This window comes from Triplophysa rosa, linkage group LG16 (assembly GCF_024868665.1).
Source record: "Triplophysa rosa linkage group LG16, Trosa_1v2, whole genome shotgun sequence".
Taxonomy (NCBI): Eukaryota; Metazoa; Chordata; class Actinopteri; order Cypriniformes; family Nemacheilidae; genus Triplophysa; species Triplophysa rosa.
In genome coordinates, this window is record NC_079905.1 from 5,897,815 (window position 1) to 5,922,286 (window position 24,472).

Below are 24,472 nucleotides of genomic sequence, written 5' to 3' on the forward strand. Positions count from 1 at the left end.
CCTATTTGCATACTCTTATTTCTCTCATGACAAAAAAAATTGCATAACCAAAACAAAGCATTTTTACCATTTTATTATCATCAAAATATGACAGTATGATTGCATCACTGTGTGTACTATAATCACTTCACAAATCAGAGAAAGTGCCAATGTTAAAAAATAGACAAAGGGAATGGAATCCTCAGGTTACTCAGCTATGCTCTTTACTTTAATGAAACAAAATAATTAGCATATAACCAAGAATCAAAACAAACAATGTTCGACATCATTTTTCCTTGTCATCAAAATATGACAGTATGATTGCAACGTTATAATTCTATCCCATCAACACTTAAGGTGTGTACTATATCACTATCACCCAACTGACTTTTGGATAAAGTCCTCCGAAAGCAAATGTTAAAATGTGGACATAGGAACCCTTGTTTACTCATAACCTCATTTACATCAAAAAGACTAGCAAGCAATTAGCAGCTGTTGGCACACCCAAAGCAAACCCATCCTGTTTCTTATCCCAACTGAATCTGATGACAAAGTCTCATTCAGGGCATGAAACTGCAGATCCTTGAAAGTGATGCTACATGACTTCTGTGGACAACATAAAACCAAAATATCTCAGCTGAACAACTCTGTCAAGCAGCTGATGTTTTTAGAAGAATGCCTGAACCAATCAAGTTGGTGGAAAAACTGCTTAATGCTAGAACAGGAAAGTGCCCCATTCTGGCTGAATGTTGAAGGAAATTGGATTCTTTCATGATTTAATTAAATAAATTTGCTTCGATTTGTAAATGTATAACCTGTATTTGAAAATGCATTTATGGCTTTTTTTACTTTGCACTTTCCGTGCGTTTATTTATACAACTTGAAGCATTTTTTTGTACATCAATTTGACCCGTTTAGATCTTTTAATGACTTACATACAGTATTTACCTTGATATACGTTTGTGATTTCTAGGTCAATAGCATTAAGGTGTGGTCTTCTAAAGAAAAATGATCAATTTTTGATCATAATTAATTTAAGCTAATAATTGAATGGAAATATCAAAAATATTTTTTCAGCCATGAATGCTTCGCAGAACAAACTGTATTTAATATATGATGTATAGTCTCATATCGTCATGTCAACAAGAAATAAGAGAAAAACACAAACATTAAATGTGGCAGCGTTCCTGAAGACCTATTTGCATACTCTTGTTTCTCTCATGACAAAAAAATTATTTGCATATAACCAAGAACCAAAACAAACCATTTTTACCCTATCATCAAAATATGACAGTATGATTGCAACCTTATAATTCTATCAACACTTAAGGTGTGTACTATATCACTATATCACAAAACTTGCTTGAACAGGAAAGCGCTCCATTCTGGCTGAATGTTGAAGGAAATTGATCTGTTTTTCCACAGTAGTTAGTAAGATCGTCTTCTAAAGAAAAATGGTCAATGACAAATACTAAAGAACTGAACAATTTCTTAACATGAACATCCTGCAATTTACTGCAACAAAGATTAGATTTGACATTTGATAGGAACCTTCTAATCTCTTATAGGCCACACAATTTAAGCCACTGATGTATTATTAATTATTCATTTGAAGTATTCATTTTAAATAATGCATGTGAAGTGATCCCACATAAAACATGAATCTTGTTTCCCTCTCTCTCACCCTCTCTCTGGCTTCCTGTTATTCAGGATATTTGGGTGTCAAACTACTGGCCACTTTGCAACGGAAGGAGTACGAACAATGAATTGAAAATGTGATGCATAACAAAGACGTCTAAAAGTGAAAAACAACCATGAATTAAATAACTAACATATCTGGAAGATTATACAGAGATTGCAAGCCCAGATGAAACATCTTATTTTGAAAATGTATTACATTTATTGTAAAAGTTCACGCATTAAATTTAATAAGGTGTATATTTAAGTGCATAATCACTGCTTTCATACAATAACTAAAGTCGAAATGGGATGGGATGATAATTATTAGTTATTTTAACAGGAGCGGTTCTTTTGTTTCCGTAAGTTTCTGTGACACTATTTCATGATATGCAAGGAATTACAGTAAGAGGCTCAAATATTTGCAAAAAAAAAATCTTACCATGCTGATGACAAATGTATAGACTTCAGTATGGTCATTCAACACTTTGTCGCAGGACATATTTTGTGATTGATGGGGATTCTAATATTTGCAGCATTTTTACCTTGCTTTTATTAATTGGCGTATTAAATCCCTTTTTTCAGAAGCTACATTTTTTATAGGTGGACCCCCACCACAGACAGAAAGAGAAGACTATATAGCTGTATGTATGAGAGAGATTGATGCCCTCACCTTTGCCATTGACTCTAGTCATACCCCCATCACTTTGTGGGATTTTTTGGTCGAAAGGGATTCTGGAATGTAAACCGACACACCTTGTTTCTTTAGGCAAAACCTTACATGCTTCATCTGTTCCCCAGATACTTGTCAGTATTAAGTGAAGGAGGGACATTATCTTACGGCACAGTTATCGGAAAGGTGGCGATACTCATGTACTCATAAATTCTAGGGCTGTTTGGACATGTAACTGCTGATGATTAAAACCTAACAAAGGAAACCATTTTCCAAAGTTTTCCATTCTTCACACACATGACAGAGTTTGCTCAGGGAGTTATAATTATACATTTACGAGATCCTGTTTGTAATATACAAATTAAGACAATGTTTTGGAGTCAAATCAAGATGGTTGAAAAGGTTTTGATAGTACTTCAGGGTGTGGATTAGTTAAGTGTATAATGTAGTATACTTACTGTAAGGAAAGTGCCTCAATTTCCCCAGATATATGCGGAAATTAGATGATTAGAATTACAACATTTATCAGAAGAAAAGCATCATTATTATCTGGTGTCATCAACCAACACTCTAAAAAAAGTTAAATTTCCACACTGTCCAAATTACGTATTGAAATAAGTTGATACAACATGTTTGCAACGTATTCATCATTTTCAACCCACTTAAATTTGTCAAATGGAATTAATACGTAAGCAATCACCTGGGCAGTGGATCTGTAGTTCCCAGCATGCTTTGAAGTTTTTTTAAATAGTGTTATTTTGTGTTAAGGTGAAAGACTTTAACACACTTTAGTTAGTCTTTAATGCTCATTTTTGTTAGAATTTTTTTAATGAAAATTTTAGTTTGTGGTTAACATTGTGCTTAGGATGTTTGTTGCTTCACTCAGCTGTGCTAATGCCAGCACTGAGATCAGTCTTTTGCTCATTCTGTATGTTGTATATCACAATAAACAAAATTGGGCCCTATGGTACACCCGGCGCAATGCGGCGCAAGTGTTTTTGCTAGTTTCAGCCCGACACAGTACTCATTTTCCCATCCTGAGCCGCGTTGTTTAAATAGCAAATGCATTTGCGCCCATTTGTGCGCCCATGTGCGTCCTGGTCTAAAAAAGAGGTGTGTTCAGGCTTATTGTTGGCGCGTTGCTATTTTGACAAACTGAAAATAGACTGGGCCATAGACCAAATCAAAGTCTAAAGTCTACAGTCAATTGCGCGAAGTCTGTGGGGTTTTAAACCGTGCACTTAGATCGTTAAAATAGGGCCCATTGTCTTTAACAACTAATATGTGCTATAGCTAGTATGTATGACATGAACCTCGTGGGTGAACTAAAGGGCTAGTTCACCCACAAAAGAACCAAACAACATTTGCCCCCACTGACTTCCATCGTATGGACACCATTTCGTCACTTTGGAATTATAAGGTTCTATCTGACATTTTTGTCAAAATGTATTGACCAAGTATTTTGCATTTGCCCATATTACAATATTGATTCTGAAGATTAAGTCACGAAGAGATGACATTATGTAAAAGTAAAAGCATACACATTGATGTTTAAACCAGGTATTCTTTGCTTCCTATCTGTTTACACAAAAACTGAGGAGCAGGTAAAGCAGGATCTCATTCTCAGAGAGTGTTGAATAAGGTCCCCCATTGATGGATAGATAATCTGATAATAGCGTGATAAGACGTTGCATGTGATACAATGCAGCCTTGCATAGTTTTGAAGTCACTTCTGTTTGCAGGAGTGTGAGGGTGAGTTAGCATATCAGGTCACCTCATGGAGGTGTGGCATAGAAATACTGGAGAAGTACTGAGAAACTTCAACAAGAGAGTGATGATTTTGACAAGCATTTGTTCCAAAGAAGGGTTTTGCTTGACAGGCCATGTGAAAGCAGAAGCATTACCCTATCACTGTAAAAAATGTTGGGTTGTTTTAACATGGTTGGGTGATATAGACAAACCCAACCACTGGTTTAAATGAACCCAGAAAATGTCTATATTTGAACAAACCACGCATGGGTTAAAAAAGCATAAATTCATTTAATCCCATTAATCAATATTTTACCCCAAAATGGGTTGAAATAACTCAGGATTTTGTAAATATGCAGTAAATATGCAAATGTCTTGCTTTATGAAGGGCACCATATAAAGGCCAATATTAAACAAAACTCAGAACACCTAAAACTGTGTGAAATACAAGTGCAAAAAACAATCCGTTATTGTCAACAGTGTTATATTCTATGAACAACTTTAAATGAAAATGTTTTAATGTCATTTCTGCATTATAGAAAAAAACACTTCCTGAACAACAACGAATCACTATAAAAACAGACAATGAAACGCCTACAGATAAATACAAAAAAAAACGTTGACTGTATTGCCCTTTTTTAAAATGCTTGGCCCAATGCTAAAACTATTTTATTTTGATGTACCCCTATAGCTTACATGAATAAAAGCAGAAATAAATTGCAGCTTAAATGTAATTGAACAAGAAAGGCAAACTCCTTTAGAGAAACACTAAGGTTGATGTCCAGTTTCACTGCTCTCAATAATATTTTAACCCAAAACCCAGTACAGGTCAGGCCAGATTTCCTTTAATCTATGTTGAATCAAACAGATAAGAATCACATCCACACACTTCTTGCATTATAAAAACAACATTTTAAATCATTAACTGAATCTGTGCAATAAGCGAATACTTGTGAAAAGCATAATAAAACGTTTTATGAGAACAGATTTTCCTCATTTTAATCATGCTTGCCTAAAAAAAACGATTGCCCAACCACAGTCTGAAATGTCAGCCAGCTATTGAGAAAACACAGAAGTATATGACTACTGCATTGCCCCAGTAAAGTTATGCACAAACACAAAACTCAAGGCTTTTGCTGACTTGCCTTTTTATAGTGTTAAACATTACAAGTTGAGTGTTCATGACAGCTTCGGTAGGAAGACAATAAGGAGCATAACATTCCTTCATTCGGCTGCAGGATATTTGTTTTATCTCCAGAGAGAGAGGGGAGTGTTCCTTGGGGTGGGGTTTGACCAGACCTATCAGTATATCAAGCAGAGAGAGGGAAGCATGCATGCTCAGATTTTCACTGAGTGTCTGTTGTGTGCTTGGTTTACCTTAAGGCTCAGTCAACAGGAAGGCAGTCTCAGTTTGACTCCAACTGGAACTTTCTGCAAAACCACCATAAAGAGGTAAGATGTGAAACTTTGAAAATCAAGCCAAAGATTGTCATTGAAATATCGTGTTTGTATAAGGACGTGTATGTGCCATTATGCTAAACATCTGTTAACTTGTTGAGCCACACCTCTAGTAAGTAAGGAGCTCTATGAGAATGAAACGTCCTCTTTGTAAGAAACAGTAAATATTTGCTGATGGACGCCTTGTGAACAGTGATGATTCTACTGAGTATGTATACTCTTTTTATGACTGGTTAAACATTAACTTCACTAACAGCAATAATAGAGATACTGTAAATTGTGAAGGTGCTAGTAGCAGTATTAAGGTTAAATGCACTATACTGACAAACCGGTTATTACTATGAAATATTTTAAAGGGGTCATATGGCACGAATACGTGTTTTTCTATGTCTTTGGTGTGTTATAAGTTGCCCATGCATGTATTAGACACATAAAACTGCAAAAATGAAAGTGTCAGAACAAAAGATGCATTCTATCTAAAAGCGAATGCTCACCCAGACCTGCCTGAAACGCCTCGTGTAACCACACCCCCTCAAATCTACGTCAGTTCGTGGTATGATTTGACTAAGACCGCCCAAATGTATACGCAAGTAAGGTGGACCTGTCAGTACAATTGCTTTGGAACCTGATGTTCCAAATATGGTGAGAGGCGTAACATTTCCATCACACGCTTGCAGTATTCGACCAATCACTACGCACTGGTCAACTAGCCAATCATAGCACACCTCGCTTTTCAGAGCGATGAGCTTTGTAAAAAATCTGCGTGTTTCAGAGAGGCGGGGCAAAGAGGAGATACAAACATGCACGTTATGTGTAAAATACAGCGTTTTTGAACCTTAAATCGTGTATACACATTGCATTACATCTAAAATAAGCGATAATATTCGTTTCAGCCATGTCATATGACCCCTTTAACTGATTACAATGTACAGTTAGAGCATTAAAGGGATAGTTCATCCAAAAATGAAAATTCTGTTTCAAACCTGTATAAATGTCTTTGTTTTACTGAACACAAAGGAATATATTTGGAAGAATGTCAGTAACCAAACAGATCTCATCTCCATTTACTGCCATAATGGGGAAAATAAATACTATGGGAGTCAATGGGGGATGAGACATTCGTCCAATATTTTCCTTTGTGTTTGGCGGAACAAAGAAATGTATATAGGTTTGGAACAATCCGAGGGTGACTAAATGATAACAGAATTTTCATTTTTGGGTGAACTATCCCTATAAGGATAACCTGCATTGTATTTACAAAGTGTAAATGAAGCAGTACATTGATCAGATGTCTTGCAAAGTTTGCTAGGATTACATACAAAAAGTGGCTGATTCATGAAATGTATGTGGTTAAGTTTAACCTTAGTCCTTACAGGCCGTGTCCGTGGAATTTCAAACATTTTTTGGACAGGAAGCCCTATTCATTGTGAAAGAGCTTTAAAAATCCTGCTTGCAACATGAAGAAAATGCAGCCATATTTGCATAAATGCCTACACAGTGTTTTACATAACCACAGTCTTATCAAACAAAAATAGTAATAAAGCAAGTAATTTGGGTCTTAACCTGGTTTTATGTTTAGCTCACATTTTATCCAAAAATTGGATGATGATAATAGCATAATTTACACAACATTTTTGCATATATTACTATTAAAGTTGAAATAGATATTTATTAAAAGTAATGAAATGTGATATACAATGTTTATCTGATTAACTGTCTGATCCAAGTCATAAGAATGCAACAGATGTTAAGCACTTCTTGCTCTGCCAAGCTAGCAATTTACTTTCAGTTGTGAAATAGCACATTTGGCTGTTTGCCAAAAGAAAGGGGCAGAGAGAGACCTTTTCAAATAAATGTCTCACAGTAACCAAATATAATATGTTAACAAGCATAATTATATTATTAATACTGGTTTCAATGCACATCTCATACTTTCACCTTTTACTTGTTTGTGCAACTGAGGAGTGAAAGTCTTGACATGGATCACTCACTCCTTATTCAGACTTGGATAACATTCTTAAGAATAACAGCAGCATCCTGTATTTCCAGTTTTACCCTGTTAACAAGGTTTGTGCATCAGGGTTTTCCACATGATGTAATGTTTAAGGCATTTTTCTTGTCTGGACATGTCATAGAATAAATTAAACTTGCCCTGTTGAAAGTTTTCATTGTCAGATAATCCCAGATGTTTATAGGGCACTAAATGTGTCAATGCATTGCCGTTTTTACTGTGTTTCTACAGTAACAAAAGAGAACAGTATTAACTGCATAATCAATTAAAATTTTCTTATGTTGTGCACAGGTGCCAGGAAATTCACAAAAATGCCGGCGCAGGAAAGCAGTAACTCGTGGGGGATAGTTGCTGGGGTGTCCCTTGAACAATCAAATGAAACCATTACAATATACCAAGCTTACAAGAAGCGCTTGCTGAAACAAGGAACATGTTTGGCACTGTTAGAAGCCCAAGCTGCGACTGGAGGAATCATCGATCCAATAAATAACAGGAGGCTTTCTGTCGACAAAGCAGTCAAAGAAGGGATTGTAGGACAGGAAATTAAAGAGAAGCTTCTGTTTGCAGAGAAGGCCACCGAGGGCTATGCAGATCCTTACACCAACCAACCAATCTCACTATTTCAAGCCATGCAGAAGGACACGATCCCAAAAGAATATGCCATTAGATTATTACAAGCACAGATCTCTGCTAAAAGTGTCTATGACCCTATTGAAAAATGCTACTTAACAGAAGATCAGGCGTATGAGAGAGGTCACTATGAAAAAGATCTATTCAAAGACCAAACAGATGCTCTAAATGTCTTCTATGACCCAAACTCCCAGGAAAACCTCACCTATCCATTACTGATAAAGAAATGCACCATAGCCCCAGAAACAGGCTTACTGCTGTTCCCAATATACGTCACATTCAAAGGCCTTCGCAGAGGCGTAACCTCCAACGAGCTCCTGTCATCAAAAGTAATTGACCAACAGACGTATGAGGATCTGCAAAAGGGCAAAAAGTCCACCCAGGATGTGATGTTAATGGAAACAGTGAAAGAATATCTAGAAGGTAAAGGGAGCATTGGGGGAGTAGCTGTGCTCTCCTGTAATAAGAAAATGAGCATATATCAGGCAATGCAACAAGGAATAATCATGCCTGGTTCTGCACTGATCCTGCTGGAAGCGCAAGCTGCAACCGGATACATGATCGATCCAGTAGAAAACAAGAAGTTGAGCGTTGATGATGCTATTAAACAAAAACTTGTAGGACCAGAGTACCATGCAAAATTGCTTGCAGCAGAACGCGGAGTCACTGGTTACAAGGATCCATACACTGGTGACATAATTACCCTTTTTCAAGCTCTAAATAAGGAACTGATTGTGAAGGAGCATGGGATCCGTTTGCTTGAGGCACAGATTGCAACTGGTGGAATTATTGATCCTATAAACAGCCACAGAATTCCAGTGGATGTAGCTTATAAGCGTGGTTTCTTCAATGAGGAGATGAACACCATCCTTGAGGATTCTGGAGATGACAGTAAAGGATACTTCGACCCAAACACAAAGGAAAACCTTACATATCTGCAACTGTTGGATCGCTGTGTCATTGACCCCTCTACAGGACTTACATTGCTGCCCATTGAGGATAAGTCAGGCAGTCTGATTCACACATTCATTGGCTATGACATCAAAAAAATCTTTAAGGGTGTGATGGTAAAAGTAACATGTGGCAAGTACATGGGAATGACTGTTTCACTCTGGGAGTTACTTATGTCTGAATACTTTACTGAAGAGCAAAGGCAAGATATCATCCAGCAATACAGAAACGGAGTACTCACAATTGAGGTTATAATCACCAAAGTCCTGGAGATGATTGAACTTTCAGTGAAAAAAGCCAACGTGGTTTTCGAAGGAATAAGAGAAAAGGTGAGCGCAAACCAGCTTTTCGAGGCGGACATCATCACTAAGAATGACCTCGAAGATCTGAAACAAGGAAAAACGACTGTAAAAGAAGTTACAGAGAATGAAGCCATTCAATCATACCTACAAGGTAAACAAAGCATCGCTGGTGTGCTGCTTCCAGACTCCCAAATAATGTCAATTTACCAAGCCAAACAAAAAGGAATTCTGAGACCGGGAACCTCACTTATTCTTCTGGAAGCCCAAGCAGCAACAGGATTCATCATTGATCCAATTGCTAACCGAAAGTTCTCAGTAAGTGAAGCTCTAAAGGCACGTGTAGTAGGGGCAGATCTACATGCAAAACTCTGCTCAGCAGAGAAGGCAGTGACAGGTTACCTTGATCCTTATACTGACCAAAAAATCTCACTGTTCCAGGCAATGCAGAAAGATTTAATTGTGAAAGATCATGGCATACGCCTCCTAGAGGCCCAGATCGCCACAGGCGGTATTATTGATCCCATAAACAGCCATCGCATTCCAGTTCACATTGCTTACAAGCGGGGATACTTTGATACAGAAATTAATCAGATTCTCAGTGATCCAACTGATGACACAAAAGGATTCTTTGACCCAAACACTCATGAAAATCTTACTTATATGCAGTTAATATCCAGATGTGTCACTGACCAAAGAACAGGCCTTTGCCTTTTGCCAATCAAAAAGAAAGACATGAGAATCAAGATAGAGGACAGCACCAAAGATACATTCCAAACCACGTACATCACTGTGAGATATGGCAGATTCAGCAACAAAAAAGTGACACTTTGGGATCTCATTAACTCTGAATATTTATTCGAGGAGAAAAGGCAAGAGCTGATCAAACGATACAAGTCAAAAACAATAACAATTGAAGAAATTATTAGAGTAATCATTGAGATCATTGAGAGCAAGGAAGTACAAAGAAATGTTGATCTCCAGGTGGATGGTCTCAGGGGAAAAGTCTCCATTTTGGAGCTGCTGAATTTGAGAATAATAGATGAGAAAACCTACAAAGATGTGCTCGAGGGAAGGTTAACAATCAAAGATCTTCTTGAGAGAACCACGGTGAAGCATTTCCTGAGTGGAACAAGCAGCGTAGCAGGTGTAATAGTTCAAACATCCAACCAGAAAATGACCATCTATCAAGCTCAAAGACAGGGACTTCTTACAAGTGGAACCGCCTTGTGTCTTCTTGAAGCACAGGCCGCCACTGGGTTTATTATTGATCCGATGCAGAACAAGAAACTCACTACTGAAGAGGCCTTGAAGCAGAAAGTCATTCCTCCAGAGTTTTATGAAAAACTGCTGTCTGCCGAGAAAGCTGTGACTGGTTACAAAGACCCATACACTGGCAAGAAAATATCCCTTTTTGAAGCCATTAAGAAAGATCTCATTGTAAAACAGCATGGCATACATCTGCTGGAAGCCCAGATTGCTACAGGTGGCATCATAGATCCCATAACATGTTTACATTTGCCACTTGAAGTTGCTTTTAAGAAGGGTTATTTTGATGCTGAACTAAACCAGATTCTTGCTGATCCAACTGATGACAACAAAGGATTTTTCGATCCAACCACAAAAGAAAACCTGACCTACATGGAGATGATGACACGATGCATCAAGGATTCTGATACTGGCCTTTACCTTTTTCCTCTTGCAGAAAAAGGGAAAACACAAGAAAAAACACAACCCATTCTCTCAGATGAGGATATTAAGGAACACTTTGTGAAAAATAAAGTTGTGATTACTGTTGGTCGTTTCTCTGGAAAATCTCCATCTCTTTGGGAGGTCATTCACTCTGCATACTTTACTGATGAACAGAGGCAACAGTACTTTGAACAATACCGTTTGGGCAAGACAAGTATCAAGGATGTTAACACAGTGGTTATCACAACTATCCAAAAACTGGAACAGAAAGTAGCAACACAAACAACAATGGGCATAAGAAAACCTGTTTCTGCGCAACAGCTATATGACTCTGGAATCATTGAAACCAATACTTTCAAGGATCTGCAAGATGGAAAGGCAAAACTAGAAGATGTGGTTAAACTTGAATCTGTACAAAGGTATTTGAAAGGCACTGTAAGTATTGCAGGAGTAAAGCTTCACCCATCAGGAAAAGTCTTAAGTTTATATATGGCAAAAACTGAAGGCTTACTCAGCTCGGATGTGGCACTTATGTTGCTTGAGGCTCAGGCAGCAACTGGATATGTTATTGACCCAATCAGAAAGGAATATCATACAGTTGTGGAGGCTGCCAAAGTTCAAACTATTGGACCAGAACTATTAGAGCACTTACTCTTGGCTGAACGTGCAGTCACTGGATTCACAGACCCATACACAGATGAGCAAATATGCTTATATGAAGCTATGAAAAAAGGTATCATCCCTCAAAACCATGGACTCAATCTGTTAGATGCACAGCTTGCCACGGGGGGAATTATTGATCCAGTTGGAAGCTACCGAATGCCTATTCAGAAGGCAATACTGCAGGGGTTCTTGGATTCGCAAACCATAGAGCTTCTGGAAAATCCAAGTGGATATGACAAAGAATTTTCAGACCCAAACACAAAAGAACCTCTTACGTTCAAAGACCTCATAAAGAAATGTGTAAAGGATTCAACAGGCCTGATACTGCTCCCTGTAACTGAAAAAAGTGTTGAAAGCTCAACCCACAGTGATGAACAAATAGTGCATGTCTTCAAGGAGAAATCTGTGATCATCAATGCCGGGAAGTTTGAAGGCAAACGTGTTTCACTTTGGGATGTGCTACACTCGGAGTACATATCTGCAGGGAAAAGGAAAGAGTTACTTGACCAATACAAACACAAAAAACTGACAATAGAAGAGATAACAGAAATGGTCACAGCACTGATAATTGAAGCAACTACAAAAAAACATTCATTTAAAGGTTTGAGAAGACAAGTATCAGCAAGTGAACTGTACGAATCAAAAATCATCTCAAAAGAAATGTTTGGCATGCTTATCAATGATGAAGTAGATGATGAAGATGTTGATAAAATGGAATCGATTAAAAAATACCTTGGAGCAACAAACAGCATTGCTGGTGTATTTGTCCAATCTACCAAACAGACCATGAGCATCTATGAGGCCAAAAATAGGGGACTTCTGACTCCTGGAACATCTCTGGTTTTGCTCGAGGCTCAGGCCGCCACTGGCTTCATGATCGACCCAGTGAGAAACAAGAAACTGTCAGTAGAGCAGGCGGTAGCTGAAGGGACAGTTGGGATGGAATGGAGAAGTAAACTGCTCTCTGCAGAGCGGGCAGTGACTGGCTACACAGACCCCAATGATGGGAAAATAATTTCATTGTTCCAAGCCTTGAAAAAAGATCTCATCGTTAAGGACCATGGCATTCGTCTTCTAGAAGCTCAGATCGCTACTGGAGGCATCATTGATCCTGTGCACAGCCATCGGGTTCCTGTGGAGGTGGCGTACCAAAGGGGATACTTTGATGAGGAGATGAACAAGATCCTTTCTGATTCAGATGACGACACCAAGGGCTTCTTTGATCCCAACACGCAAGAAAACCTCACGTACTTGCAGCTTGTGGAGAGATGTGTTAAAGACCAAAACACTGGCTTGAGCCTCCTCGTCATTGTGAAAAAAGGCGAGTACTATTTCTTCATAGATGAACATACAAAGAACATCCTCAAGTCTACAACCACAAATCAAGCAGGAGGCAAATTCAAAGGGGAGATGGTTTCTCTCTGGGATCTGCTCTACTCTAGCTACATTTCTGAGGAAAAGAGAAGAGATCTGGTACAGCAGTACAAATCAGGCACAATAACTATTGAACAATTCTTAGAAATTGTTCTGACACTGATGTCACAAAAAACAGAAACAACCACCGCAACCACGACCACCACCACAACAACTGAGACAATCCAAAAGACCAACTTCCAAGGTATCAGAAAGGACGTGAGTGCTGACGAGATGTTTAATTCCCAAATCATTACTAAGAAAATATATGAAGAGTTGACATCTGGAAAAATCACAGTTGATCATGTGAGTGAAATGGAGTCTGTGCAAAAATACCTGCAGGGAACAAACAGCATTGCTGGTGTATTTGTCCAGTCCACAAAACAGACCATGAGCATCTATGAGGCCAAAAATAAAGGACTTCTGACTCCTGGAACATCTCTGGTTTTGCTCGAGGCTCAGGCCGCCACTGGCTTCATGATCGACCCAGTGAGAAACAAGAAACTGTCAGTAGAGCAGGCGGCAGCTGAACGTTTAGTTGGGACTGAAATGAAAAACAAATTGCTCTCTGCAGAGCGTGCAGTCACTGGTTACACAGACCCAAATGATGGGGAAATTATCTCATTGTTTCAAGCCTTGAAAAAAGATCTCATCGTCAAGGACCATGGCATTCGTCTTCTAGAAGCTCAGATCGCTACTGGAGGCATCATTGATCCTGTGCACAGCCATCGGGTTCCTGTGCAGGTGGCGTACCAAAGAGGATACTTCGATGAGGAGATGAACAAGATCCTTTCTGATCCAGATGACGACACCAAGGGCTTCTTTGATCCAAACACGCAAGAAAACCTCACATACTTGCAGCTCATAGAGCGGTGTATTAAAGACCCAAACACTGGCTTGAGCCTCCTCGTCATTGTGAAAAAAGGCGAGTACTATTTCTTCATAGATGAACATACAAAGAACATCCTCAAGTCTACAACCACAAATCAAGCAGGAGGCAAATTCAAAGGGGAGATGGTTTCTCTCTGGGATCTGCTCTACTCTAGCTACATTTCTGAGGAAAAGAGAAGAGATCTGGTACAGCAGTACAAATCAGGCACAATAACTATTGAACAATTCTTAGAAATTGTTCTGACACTGATGTCACAAAAAACAGAAACAACCACCGCAACCACGACCACCACCACAACAACTGAGACAATCCAAAAGACCAACTTCCAAGGTATCAGAAAGGACGTGAGTGCTGACGAGATGTTTAATTCCCAAATCATTACTAAGAAAATATATGAAGAGTTGACATCTGGAAAAATCACAGTTGATCATGTGAGTGAAATGGAGTCTGTGCAAAAATACCTGCAGGGAACAAACAGCATTGCTGGTGTATTTGTCCAGTCCACAAAACAGACCATGAGCATCTATGAGGCCAAAAATAAAGGACTTCTGACTCCTGGAACATCTCTGGTTTTGCTCGAGGCTCAGGCCGCCACTGGCTTCATGATCGACCCAGTGAGAAACAAGAAACTGTCAGTAGAGCAGGCGGCAGCTGAACGTTTAGTTGGGACTGAAATGAAAAACAAATTGCTCTCTGCAGAGCGTGCAGTCACTGGTTACACAGACCCAAATGATGGGGAAATTATCTCATTGTTTCAAGCCTTGAAAAAAGATCTCATCGTCAAGGACCATGGCATTCGTCTTCTAGAAGCTCAGATCGCTACTGGAGGCATCATTGATCCTGTGCACAGCCATCGGGTTCCTGTGCAGGTGGCGTACCAAAGAGGATACTTCGATGAGGAGATGAACAAGATCCTTTCTGATCCAGATGACGACACCAAGGGCTTCTTTGATCCAAACACGCAAGAAAACCTCACATACTTGCAGCTCATAGAGCGGTGTATTAAAGACCCAAACACTGGCTTGAGCCTCCTCGTCATTGTGAAAAAAGGCGAGTACTATTTCTTCATAGATGAACATACAAAGAACATCCTCAAGTCTACAACCACAAATCAAGCAGGAGGCAAATTCAAAGGGGAGATGGTTTCTCTCTGGGATCTGCTCTACTCTAGCTACATTTCTGAGGAAAAGAGAAGAGATCTGGTACAGCAGTACAAATCAGGCACAATAACTATTGAACAATTCTTAGAAATTGTTCTGACACTGATGTCACAAAAAACAGAAACAACCACCGCAACCACGACCACCACCACAACAACTGAGACAATCCAAAAGACCAACTTCCAAGGTATCAGAAAGGACGTGAGTGCTGACGAGATGTTTAATTCCCAAATCATTACTAAGAAAATATATGAAGAGTTGACATCTGGAAAAATCACAGTTGATCATGTGAGTGAAATGGAGTCTGTGCAAAAATACCTGCAGGGAACAAACAGCATTGCTGGTGTATTTGTCCAGTCCACAAAACAGACCATGAGCATCTATGAGGCCAAAAATAAAGGACTTCTGACTCCTGGAACATCTCTGGTTTTGCTCGAGGCTCAGGCCGCCACTGGCTTCATGATCGACCCAGTGAGAAACAAGAAACTGTCAGTAGAGCAGGCGGCAGCTGAACGTTTAGTTGGGACTGAAATGAAAAACAAATTGCTCTCTGCAGAGCGTGCAGTCACTGGTTACACAGACCCAAATGATGGGGAAATTATCTCATTGTTTCAAGCCTTGAAAAAAGATCTCATCGTCAAGGACCATGGCATTCGTCTTCTAGAAGCTCAGATCGCTACTGGAGGCATCATTGATCCTGTGCACAGCCATCGGGTTCCTGTGCAGGTGGCGTACCAAAGAGGATACTTCGATGAGGAGATGAACAAGATCCTTTCTGATCCAGATGACGACACCAAGGGCTTCTTTGATCCAAACACGCAAGAAAACCTCACATACTTGCAGCTCATAGAGCGGTGTATTAAAGACCCAAACACTGGCTTGAGCCTCCTCGTCATTGTGAAAAAAGGCGAGTACTATTTCTTCATAGATGAACATACAAAGAACATCCTCAAGTCTACAACCACAAATCAAGCAGGAGGCAAATTCAAAGGGGAGATGGTTTCTCTCTGGGATCTGCTCTACTCTAGCTACATTTCTGAGGAAAAGAGAAGAGATCTGGTACAGCAGTACAAATCAGGCACAATAACTATTGAACAATTCTTAGAAATTGTTCTGACACTGATGTCACAAAAAACAGAAACAACCACCGCAACCACGACCACCACCACAACAACTGAGACAATCCAAAAGACCAACTTCCAAGGTATCAGAAAGGACGTGAGTGCTGACGAGATGTTTAATTCCCAAATCATTACTAAGAAAATATATGAAGAGTTGACATCTGGAAAAATCACAGTTGATCATGTGAGTGAAATGGAGTCTGTGCAAAAATACCTGCAGGGAACAAACAGCATTGCTGGTGTATTTGTCCAGTCCACAAAACAGACCATGAGCATCTATGAGGCCAAAAATAAAGGACTTCTGACTCCTGGAACATCTCTGGTTTTGCTCGAGGCTCAGGCCGCCACTGGCTTCATGATCGACCCAGTGAGAAACAAGAAACTGTCAGTAGAGCAGGCGGCAGCTGAACGTTTAGTTGGGACTGAAATGAAAAACAAATTGCTCTCTGCAGAGCGTGCAGTCACTGGTTACACAGACCCAAATGATGGGGAAATTATCTCATTGTTTCAAGCCTTGAAAAAAGATCTCATCGTCAAGGACCATGGCATTCGTCTTCTAGAAGCTCAGATCGCTACTGGAGGCATCATTGATCCTGTGCACAGCCATCGGGTTCCTGTGCAGGTGGCGTACCAAAGAGGATACTTCGATGAGGAGATGAACAAGATCCTTTCTGATCCAGATGACGACACCAAGGGCTTCTTTGATCCAAACACGCAAGAAAACCTCACATACTTGCAGCTCATAGAGCGGTGTATTAAAGACCCAAACACTGGCTTGAGCCTCCTCGTCATTGTGAAAAAAGGCGAGTACTATTTCTTCATAGATGAACATACAAAGAACATCCTCAAGTCTACAACCACAAATCAAGCAGGAGGCAAATTCAAAGGGGAGATGGTTTCTCTCTGGGATCTGCTCTACTCTAGCTACATTTCTGAGGAAAAGAGAAGAGATCTGGTACAGCAGTACAAATCAGGCACAATAACTATTGAACAATTCTTAGAAATTGTTCTGACACTGATGTCACAAAAAACAGAAACAACCACCGCAACCACGACCACCACCACAACAACTGAGACAATCCAAAAGACCAACTTCCAAGGTATCAGAAAGGACGTGAGTGCTGACGAGATGTTTAATTCCCAAATCATTACTAAGAAAATATATGAAGAGTTGACATCTGGAAAAATCACAGTTGATCATGTGAGTGAAATGGAGTCTGTGCAAAAATACCTGCAGGGAACAAACAGCATTGCTGGTGTATTTGTCCAGTCCACAAAACAGACCATGAGCATCTATGAGGCCAAAAATAAAGGACTTCTGACTCCTGGAACATCTCTGGTTTTGCTCGAGGCTCAGGCCGCCACTGGCTTCATGATCGACCCAGTGAGAAACAAGAAACTGTCAGTAGAGCAGGCGGCAGCTGAACGTTTAGTTGGGACTGAAATGAAAAACAAATTGCTCTCTGCAGAGCGTGCAGTCACTGGTTACACAGACCCAAATGATGGGGAAATTATCTCATTGTTTCAAGCCTTGAAAAAAGATCTCATCGTCAAGGACCATGGCATTCGTCTTCTAGAAGCTCAGATCGCTACTGGAGGCATCATTGATCCTGTGCACAGCCATCGGGTTCCTGTGCAGGTGGCGTACCAAAGAGGATTCTTTGATGAGGAGATGAACAAGATCCTTTCTGATCCAGATGATGACACCAAGGGCTTCTTTGATCCAAACACGCAAGAAAACCTCACATACTTGCAGCTCATAGAGCGGTGTATTAAAGACCCAAACACTGGTCTTTGTCTGCTTGCTTTAAAAAAGTAGGTTTACGATTTGATGCAACAAGCCACGCATCTAATGAGTAATTCAGTACATTGTATTATATACCTTGTTTTAATAACTATATCATGCTGTGTATACAGTATTTGCTTTGTGGTCAAAGCTATTTTTTGGGTAACTAGAATCACAAATTAACACGTTTCTACCTTTTGTTTCTATACACCGAAGACTGTAATGGTCATTAAATGTATTATGCAAAAACATGTTTTAAAAGTTATGTACTCTTGTTAAATGTAGCATTAAAGCCGAAAAATAAAGCTGAAATATATAATTTTGATGTTAGTTTACTTTACCTATGTAAAGATAGTGTTTTATTAAATGCGATTTGTTTACATGTAAATTCATAACATTCATTTCATGTAAGCATATGAACATGAAAAAAAACATAGTTTACAAGATTAATAAGAGTAGACAAATATTTGAAGAGTTTGGTTCCAAAATGAGATAACTCCATTTTTAAGAATTTTCAAAAATCATGTTTTTTATTATGTTATCGTGTTTTTATTGTGTTTTATTGTGTTAGTTAGCTGTATTTTTTAAGTTATTATGGCTGAAATCAAAACCAACCAACTGCAGTTTGATTGATATTAATTGGAATGCACTGTAAAAAAAAACATGATTTTTGAAGAATTTGAAAAACGAAGTTACCTCATTTTGGAACCAAACTCTTCATTTATGAAAACACATTTCAAAACTAACTGTGAAGTGACTTTCTATCTACTAAAACCCAATAAAATTTACATCAAAAAGTACATTTGGGAAACAACCGAATAAAACAGCAGTTTTCTTCAATACATACATCTGAATTTCTCCAACAAATACACGTTCAGCTTAATTTGTCTAGAAGTAGTTGAATGTCTTCTTGACCATGATATATACGTTTGAGTCCTCTGGGCAGATACCGGCATGAGGACAGATTCAAGTACTTCAGAGCTGGTGTTTGGCCTATCAGTAACCTATGAACAATTAATAAATTGTTATTTATCTGATGGTTATAAATATTACTTTGAGAAAAAAGACTTTACTAATACACTGAAAAGCAAAAAAAGAGAATCACAATTTACACTCTTTATTACATCAATACATGCAAAATTTAAAACAGACTTGTAGGCCTACCTGAGGGCAGATGAAGTGATTTTAGTTCCACTGAGATTCAGAGAATTAAAAGAATCGACTCCAGCACCATGTGCAAGATGTCCCATGGTGATCTCCAGGTCTTCCTCTGAGAATGGCTGATTGGCCAAATCAAGCTCCCTGAGGGTGTTACTCCATTTCTGAGCAAGCATGTGTATGCCTTTCTTGGATGCCACCATGTTATTGGTATTGAAGTACAGTCCCCAATATAAACACTCCAGTCCTATATGAGCAGGGTAAGTGAAGGGGGAAAACAGCATATTATTTCTGCCCAAAAATGTCTAGGTATATGACCCTTTTCAAAAGTATGTTCAGTCAAGTCAGATATTAAGCAATTCACGTTTGTTATAGCTATTATGGACTTTGGGCAAAAGATTACTTATTTTTTGAAAAGTATAATATGTCCCTTTTAACACTTTTACATTTTCACTGCATTGAGGCACATTAATATGTTTTAAAAATGAAAAATCTTACTTTCACAAGGCAGAGCATACAAGCCGGTGGCTGTTATGCGGGAGGCGCCACGTAGGTCCAGCACTCGCAGATTGGGGGAGCTGTGGAGCACATTGCTCAGGTCGCTGTCAGACATGAAGGAGTGAGAGGAAGTGGCAATGCACAGCTCCTCCATCAGCGGAAAACCAGACGTTGAACTGGGTGTGTTGCGGATCATTTTAGGAACTGGAGTGACATTCATCAACCTTAAAGTCTAAATGTGCAAATGTAAGAAGAAGCAAAATGTAGATGATGCAGATACATCAGCATTTTGGAAGAAGCAATGAGAATTCATTCACTAAAACTCGGACCCACACCTGAAGTTTGGGGCATCCAATCTGCAAAGCCTGAATGCAGATGGGAAGCTGGCAGTATCCTCCATCTAATTTAGTGTTGATCTCCAGCAATCGGAGCTCGGGACAGCAACTTTTCTTTAAATTACAAGACATTTCACTCATCAGAAACAAAAAGAGATGCTAATATGTCATCAAGAGACCTAATTGCTGTAAAACATTTGTAGTAACATACAGACAAAATGCTAAGAAGCCTGTCACTCTTGGGGCTGTGTGTGAAGTAAATACTCTTGATTTGGTTTCCATAGGTCTCAAGGAAAGACACCAGACCATCAACATGGAACTATATATATAAAGGAAAAAAGACGGTTATATGTCAGTGGAATAAATAGATGCAATCTTAGTAAACAATATAAAAATTGAACAAACCTCTGAGTGTTGAACATTTAAAATCTCTAATGATGGACAGCCAGCACCAAGACTCTGGAAGGCTTTTTCTGTCAATCCGGTGCAATAGGAAAGCTTGACAGAATGAAGATTGGGGGAGCATTGTGAAACTCTCTAGAAAAAGAGAACATACCCTGAATATATCGAAAAACAAGGTTTATCACACGAGGCATGTCTGCATGAATTTATGGTGCAGCAAAACATAAAAGTAGCATTTACTTTCAACTTACTTTGCTTGTATAGGAAATTTCTGAGAGAACATGATATAATAGTAAATGCTTATTCTCTATCAAATGTTTGGTTACCTCAATGACATAATCAACATGTTTTTTCCAGTGGTAAAGTGAGAAGTCCCTCATCTGAGAGAATCTGTAGTATATGGAGACAAAAAAAAATGCAGGACTCAACTCATTTGCATGAACATTCGTTTGCTCTGCATAATCTCACATGAACAAGACGTCTTTTGTACGTGTTCCCGTTTTGCTCCAGTTGATGAAATGAAAAAAATCACAACACTTCAATACACTTTGTTTGGTTCAACCACTGACCTGTTTTGTGCTAGCCAGTCTACAGTGTTCCTAATCTTCTGTTCTGTCCCAGGTAACTGACTCTTACTGGGTTCAATCCAGCAGTAGCCAAGTGACACACTGCGCCACAGGGCCGGAGAGGATGCAGCCCCATTCCATAGACGACAAACTCTACCAACCCTTTAAAGAGTGCAAACAAATACAAGCAAACAAACTAACATAAGTAAAAGGATGTTCTTTAGATTTGTCAAGAGTATGTTCATAAAAATACAAATTAGTAACATTTTAGTAGCACTTCGGATTAAGATTGAATATATTGTTTTTACAGTATTGTGTCGATGTTAGTGTTATTTATTATATTTTCAAATTTCAATAGGAAATTTAACATTTGTAGTAAAGGTGTAGTAAGTGTAGTTTTTCAGTAGATTGATCACCATTTGAAATACTATAGTCTACAAATATCATGTTTATTGTGGTGAGATTATAGTTAATATGTGATTTCAGCACATAAACCCAAACAGCTATGGTTACCATAGTCATAGTCAATTTTTATAAGTGTCTTAATGGAAACACTACTTCTTACTGTAATAATTAGCATCAATTACAAACCTAGATTATTGTAATATATACCTTAGAAGTATTATTTATTGCTAGGTCATACTAAAGGGACAGTTTACCCAAAAATAAAAACACTATCATCATTTACTCACCCTTGAATTGTTCCAAATCTGTATAAATTTCTTTTTTTCCCTGATGAACACAGAAAGACATTTTGGAAGAATGCTTGTAACCAAAGCCAAACCGTTACAAACATTGACTAACATAGCAGGAAAAATTACAATGGAAGTTAAAAGTGCCCCAGAACTGTTCATATCTTCTTTTGGGTTCAACAGAACAAAGAAGCTTATAAAGCAAATTTTCATACTATTGTAGTCAATGGTGGCCATGAAATTAGAGATGCACCGATTGCAGTTTTCTTTGCCGATTCCGATTTTATTACAAGTGAAACCTGCCGATTCCGATTTTCTATCCACAAACTATAATTGACAGTATACTGTATAAAAAACCATATTAACTTTTCTTCAATACACTTTTTTTTATTTTTATTACATAAATGATTGAACATTACAATTTCCCCAAATTTCCCTAAATGCAGTTCTCCAAGCTGCATTAAATTACAGAATCTTCTTTCCCAAACAACTTAAATTGAAGAACTCTGTGACCGAAAATAAGTACAAATAATAAAATATAACTAAACATGTCACTTAATTTACCTTTTTCATTTTTGTACTCATCTCACAAAAGTCTAAGATAACAATAAAATAGCCTACTTCAACTTTATTCTCGTCTGTTTCTGTTTCTGAAACTAACATTGCTTTATTTCATTTTTTTCTGAAATGTAAAATAAATTGTCTTTATCTTGGGTCTGTATTAAAAGTAGTGGGTTGATTTTTGCTGCAACTTCAATAAAGATTGATTTATTCAATAAATAAAGATGTATATGTATTTGCAGTTTTTTTGTGTTAGTAAAGAACACAATCAGATATATATCATATATATTGGTTGATTAATTCTTTTTTTATATTTTGGATTTTTAAAAACAAGTAGAAGTCGTGTTGAATGTCATTTTACCTAGGTGAAATGACCACAGTTTTAACGTAAGACAAGTTATCAGGTTGAATGGAATTTACGTTTGTTTTACACAGAGTGAACGACTTCAACGTGAGTTTAGCATGTGTCAGAGTTTAGCATCACTGTTAGCATACATACCCCATGTAGACGGAGCAGCGAGAGATGAACTACAGTGCACCTTTTTGTCTGTACAGTACATGATGCGTGTGCACGCGCGTGCAGTCAGCGGATATGAGAGATGCGCGTCAGTCAGCAGAGACTCGCGGTACGGTAGACACACATGCGTGTATAAACGAGCCGTGAAAGACAGGCTGCGCACGCGCAGGTTTACATGTTTACTGGCGGCTTTGAGTGTACTGACGGCTGTGACGTTCTTGCCCGCATCACGGACAACAGAAGATCGGCTTGGAATCGGCTAGACGTGAGACTGACCGGCCGGTCATACGACCGGTCATCATACGAAAAACCGGCCGATTCCGATCTCTGGCCGGTCAATCGGTGCACCTCTACATGAAATGTTTGGTTACAAGCATTCTTCCAAATATCTTTCTCTGTGGTCTTCAGAACAAAGAAATTTACAGATTTGGAACAACATGAGGGTGAGGAAATGAAGCAGGCATGTGATCAGCCAAGGACACAAAAGAAGGAAGACGGCACACCCCCTCAAAATAGTATTTTATGTTACTAATTAAATGTTACATTATTAAAAACAGGCAACTGTTTGCCAAAAATAGATATTTTTCACTTAGAACACAAAAACAAACTACTATAATTACCCAATTCTGATTACTGTGTTACCTCATGTTATGTACACAACCAAATGTTTAAAAAAGTATTTAAAAAAAAAGAAGGAAAAAAAAACCATCACAAATACAGCATATAGGTCTCACCTGCATAAAAAAGGTACAGCTCCATCCCGAAGGACTGCAAACTGGAAGATTTTCACCAGTATCTCTATTGGTAAACTCTGACCCCATCGGTCAAAACCATCCGCGTGCACACTGTCCAAATCGACACGTTTATCAACTGATTCCTTTGTGACTTTGATTTTGGCAGGTATTATTTTCTTGTGAAGTGTAGAGGTTTTATTCTTGCCCTTTGACTTTACCTTCTTCTTCTTCTTACATCCTTTACGCTTTGGTTTCCATATGCTGTCGCCGCTACTTATATTTGATATAATCAAAAGCATGTCCTCTCCCTCCTGGACAGTATAATTTGGTCTTATCGTTCGTTGGCTATTTTTCCGCTTTTTCTTCTTGCTCTTCTCGTTTGTAATGGAATCTGCTTTTCTTTTTAGTCCTTTACCTGGCACAGGTTTCGTCCTTGATGTTTCGGCTCTTCTGGGCGGAGAATCCTGCTCTTGAGAGGATGACACTTCTGCAACAGAAGCCTGGACTGACTGCTGCTCTGTACCTGAGCTGGATGCCTCCATGTGTGTGCTCTCCATGCCTCATAAAAACTGACGACTGGTGCCTTATTTTTTATTTACTAGATACAAAAAACGCCTTGAAGGAAACTTTAAACTGAAACAGGGAACGCATGACACGTTTGACAAAAATAACGTCGCTCCTCCTTAGTTGAATGCATAGTTCATTTAAATAGCAGTAACGTTAAACCTGCACAATATAAAAACGCAGGAAAATAATTAAGCTTTGTATAGCACAAATAAAAAAATAACCAATGTTCTACCGCTTTGCTTCTTTGTTGTTATTCGCCTGCCATGATCATTTTCGTCATATCCGTTG

General features: G+C 38.7%; 2 protein-coding genes across 3 annotated transcripts; one reads left to right on the forward strand and one right to left on the reverse strand.

The window, feature by feature from the left end:
* Positions 1 to 181: 181 nt before the first annotated feature.
* Positions 182 to 24,454, reverse strand: fbxl6 (F-box and leucine-rich repeat protein 6). 2 transcript variants are annotated; one of them, XR_008964518.1, is made up of 11 exons: positions 23,618 to 24,454; positions 21,117 to 21,275; positions 20,874 to 20,937; positions 20,551 to 20,682; positions 20,357 to 20,464; positions 20,146 to 20,259; positions 19,811 to 20,042; positions 19,319 to 19,559; positions 19,002 to 19,158; positions 5,456 to 5,509; positions 182 to 5,377 (listed from the first exon to the last, which is right to left on the reverse strand). XR_008964518.1 is itself a non-coding variant. In XM_057354504.1 (10 exons), exons 1-9 carry the CDS (start codon positions 24,172 to 24,174, stop codon positions 19,029 to 19,031), a joined length of 1,737 nt encoding a protein of 578 aa, XP_057210487.1. In that variant the 5' UTR covers positions 24,175 to 24,454; the 3' UTR covers positions 182 to 5,509; positions 19,002 to 19,028. The 2 variants fall into 2 exon arrangements, 1 of the variants encoding a protein (XP_057210487.1); XM_057354504.1 differs by having other exon boundaries at positions 182 to 5,509.
* Positions 5,420 to 19,017, forward strand: eppk1 (epiplakin 1). The gene is made up of 2 exons (XM_057354503.1): positions 5,420 to 5,530; positions 7,839 to 19,017. The coding sequence occupies exon 2, from the start codon at positions 7,859 to 7,861 to the stop codon at positions 18,185 to 18,187; it is 10,329 nt and encodes a 3,442-aa protein (XP_057210486.1). The 5' UTR covers positions 5,420 to 5,530; positions 7,839 to 7,858; the 3' UTR covers positions 18,188 to 19,017.
* Positions 24,455 to 24,472: the final 18 nt, after the last annotated feature.

Excerpts from the sequence above, each read along its gene's own strand:
- eppk1 (XM_057354503.1), top strand. The coding sequence starts at position 7,859 with ATGCCGGCGCAGGAAAGCAGTAACTCGTGGGGGATAGTTGCTGGGGTG.
- fbxl6 (XM_057354504.1), bottom strand. The coding sequence starts at position 24,174 with ATGGAGAGCACACACATGGAGGCATCCAGCTCAGGTACAGAGCAGCAG. Across the intron at positions 21,276-23,617 it reads GCTGTACCTTTTTTATGCAG|GGTTGGTAGAGTTTGTCGTC; the intron begins GTGAGACCTATA and ends CACTCTTTAAAG. Across the intron at positions 20,465-20,550 it reads TAAATGTTCAACACTCAGAG|TTCCATGTTGATGGTCTGGT; the intron begins GTTTGTTCAATT and ends TTATATATATAG.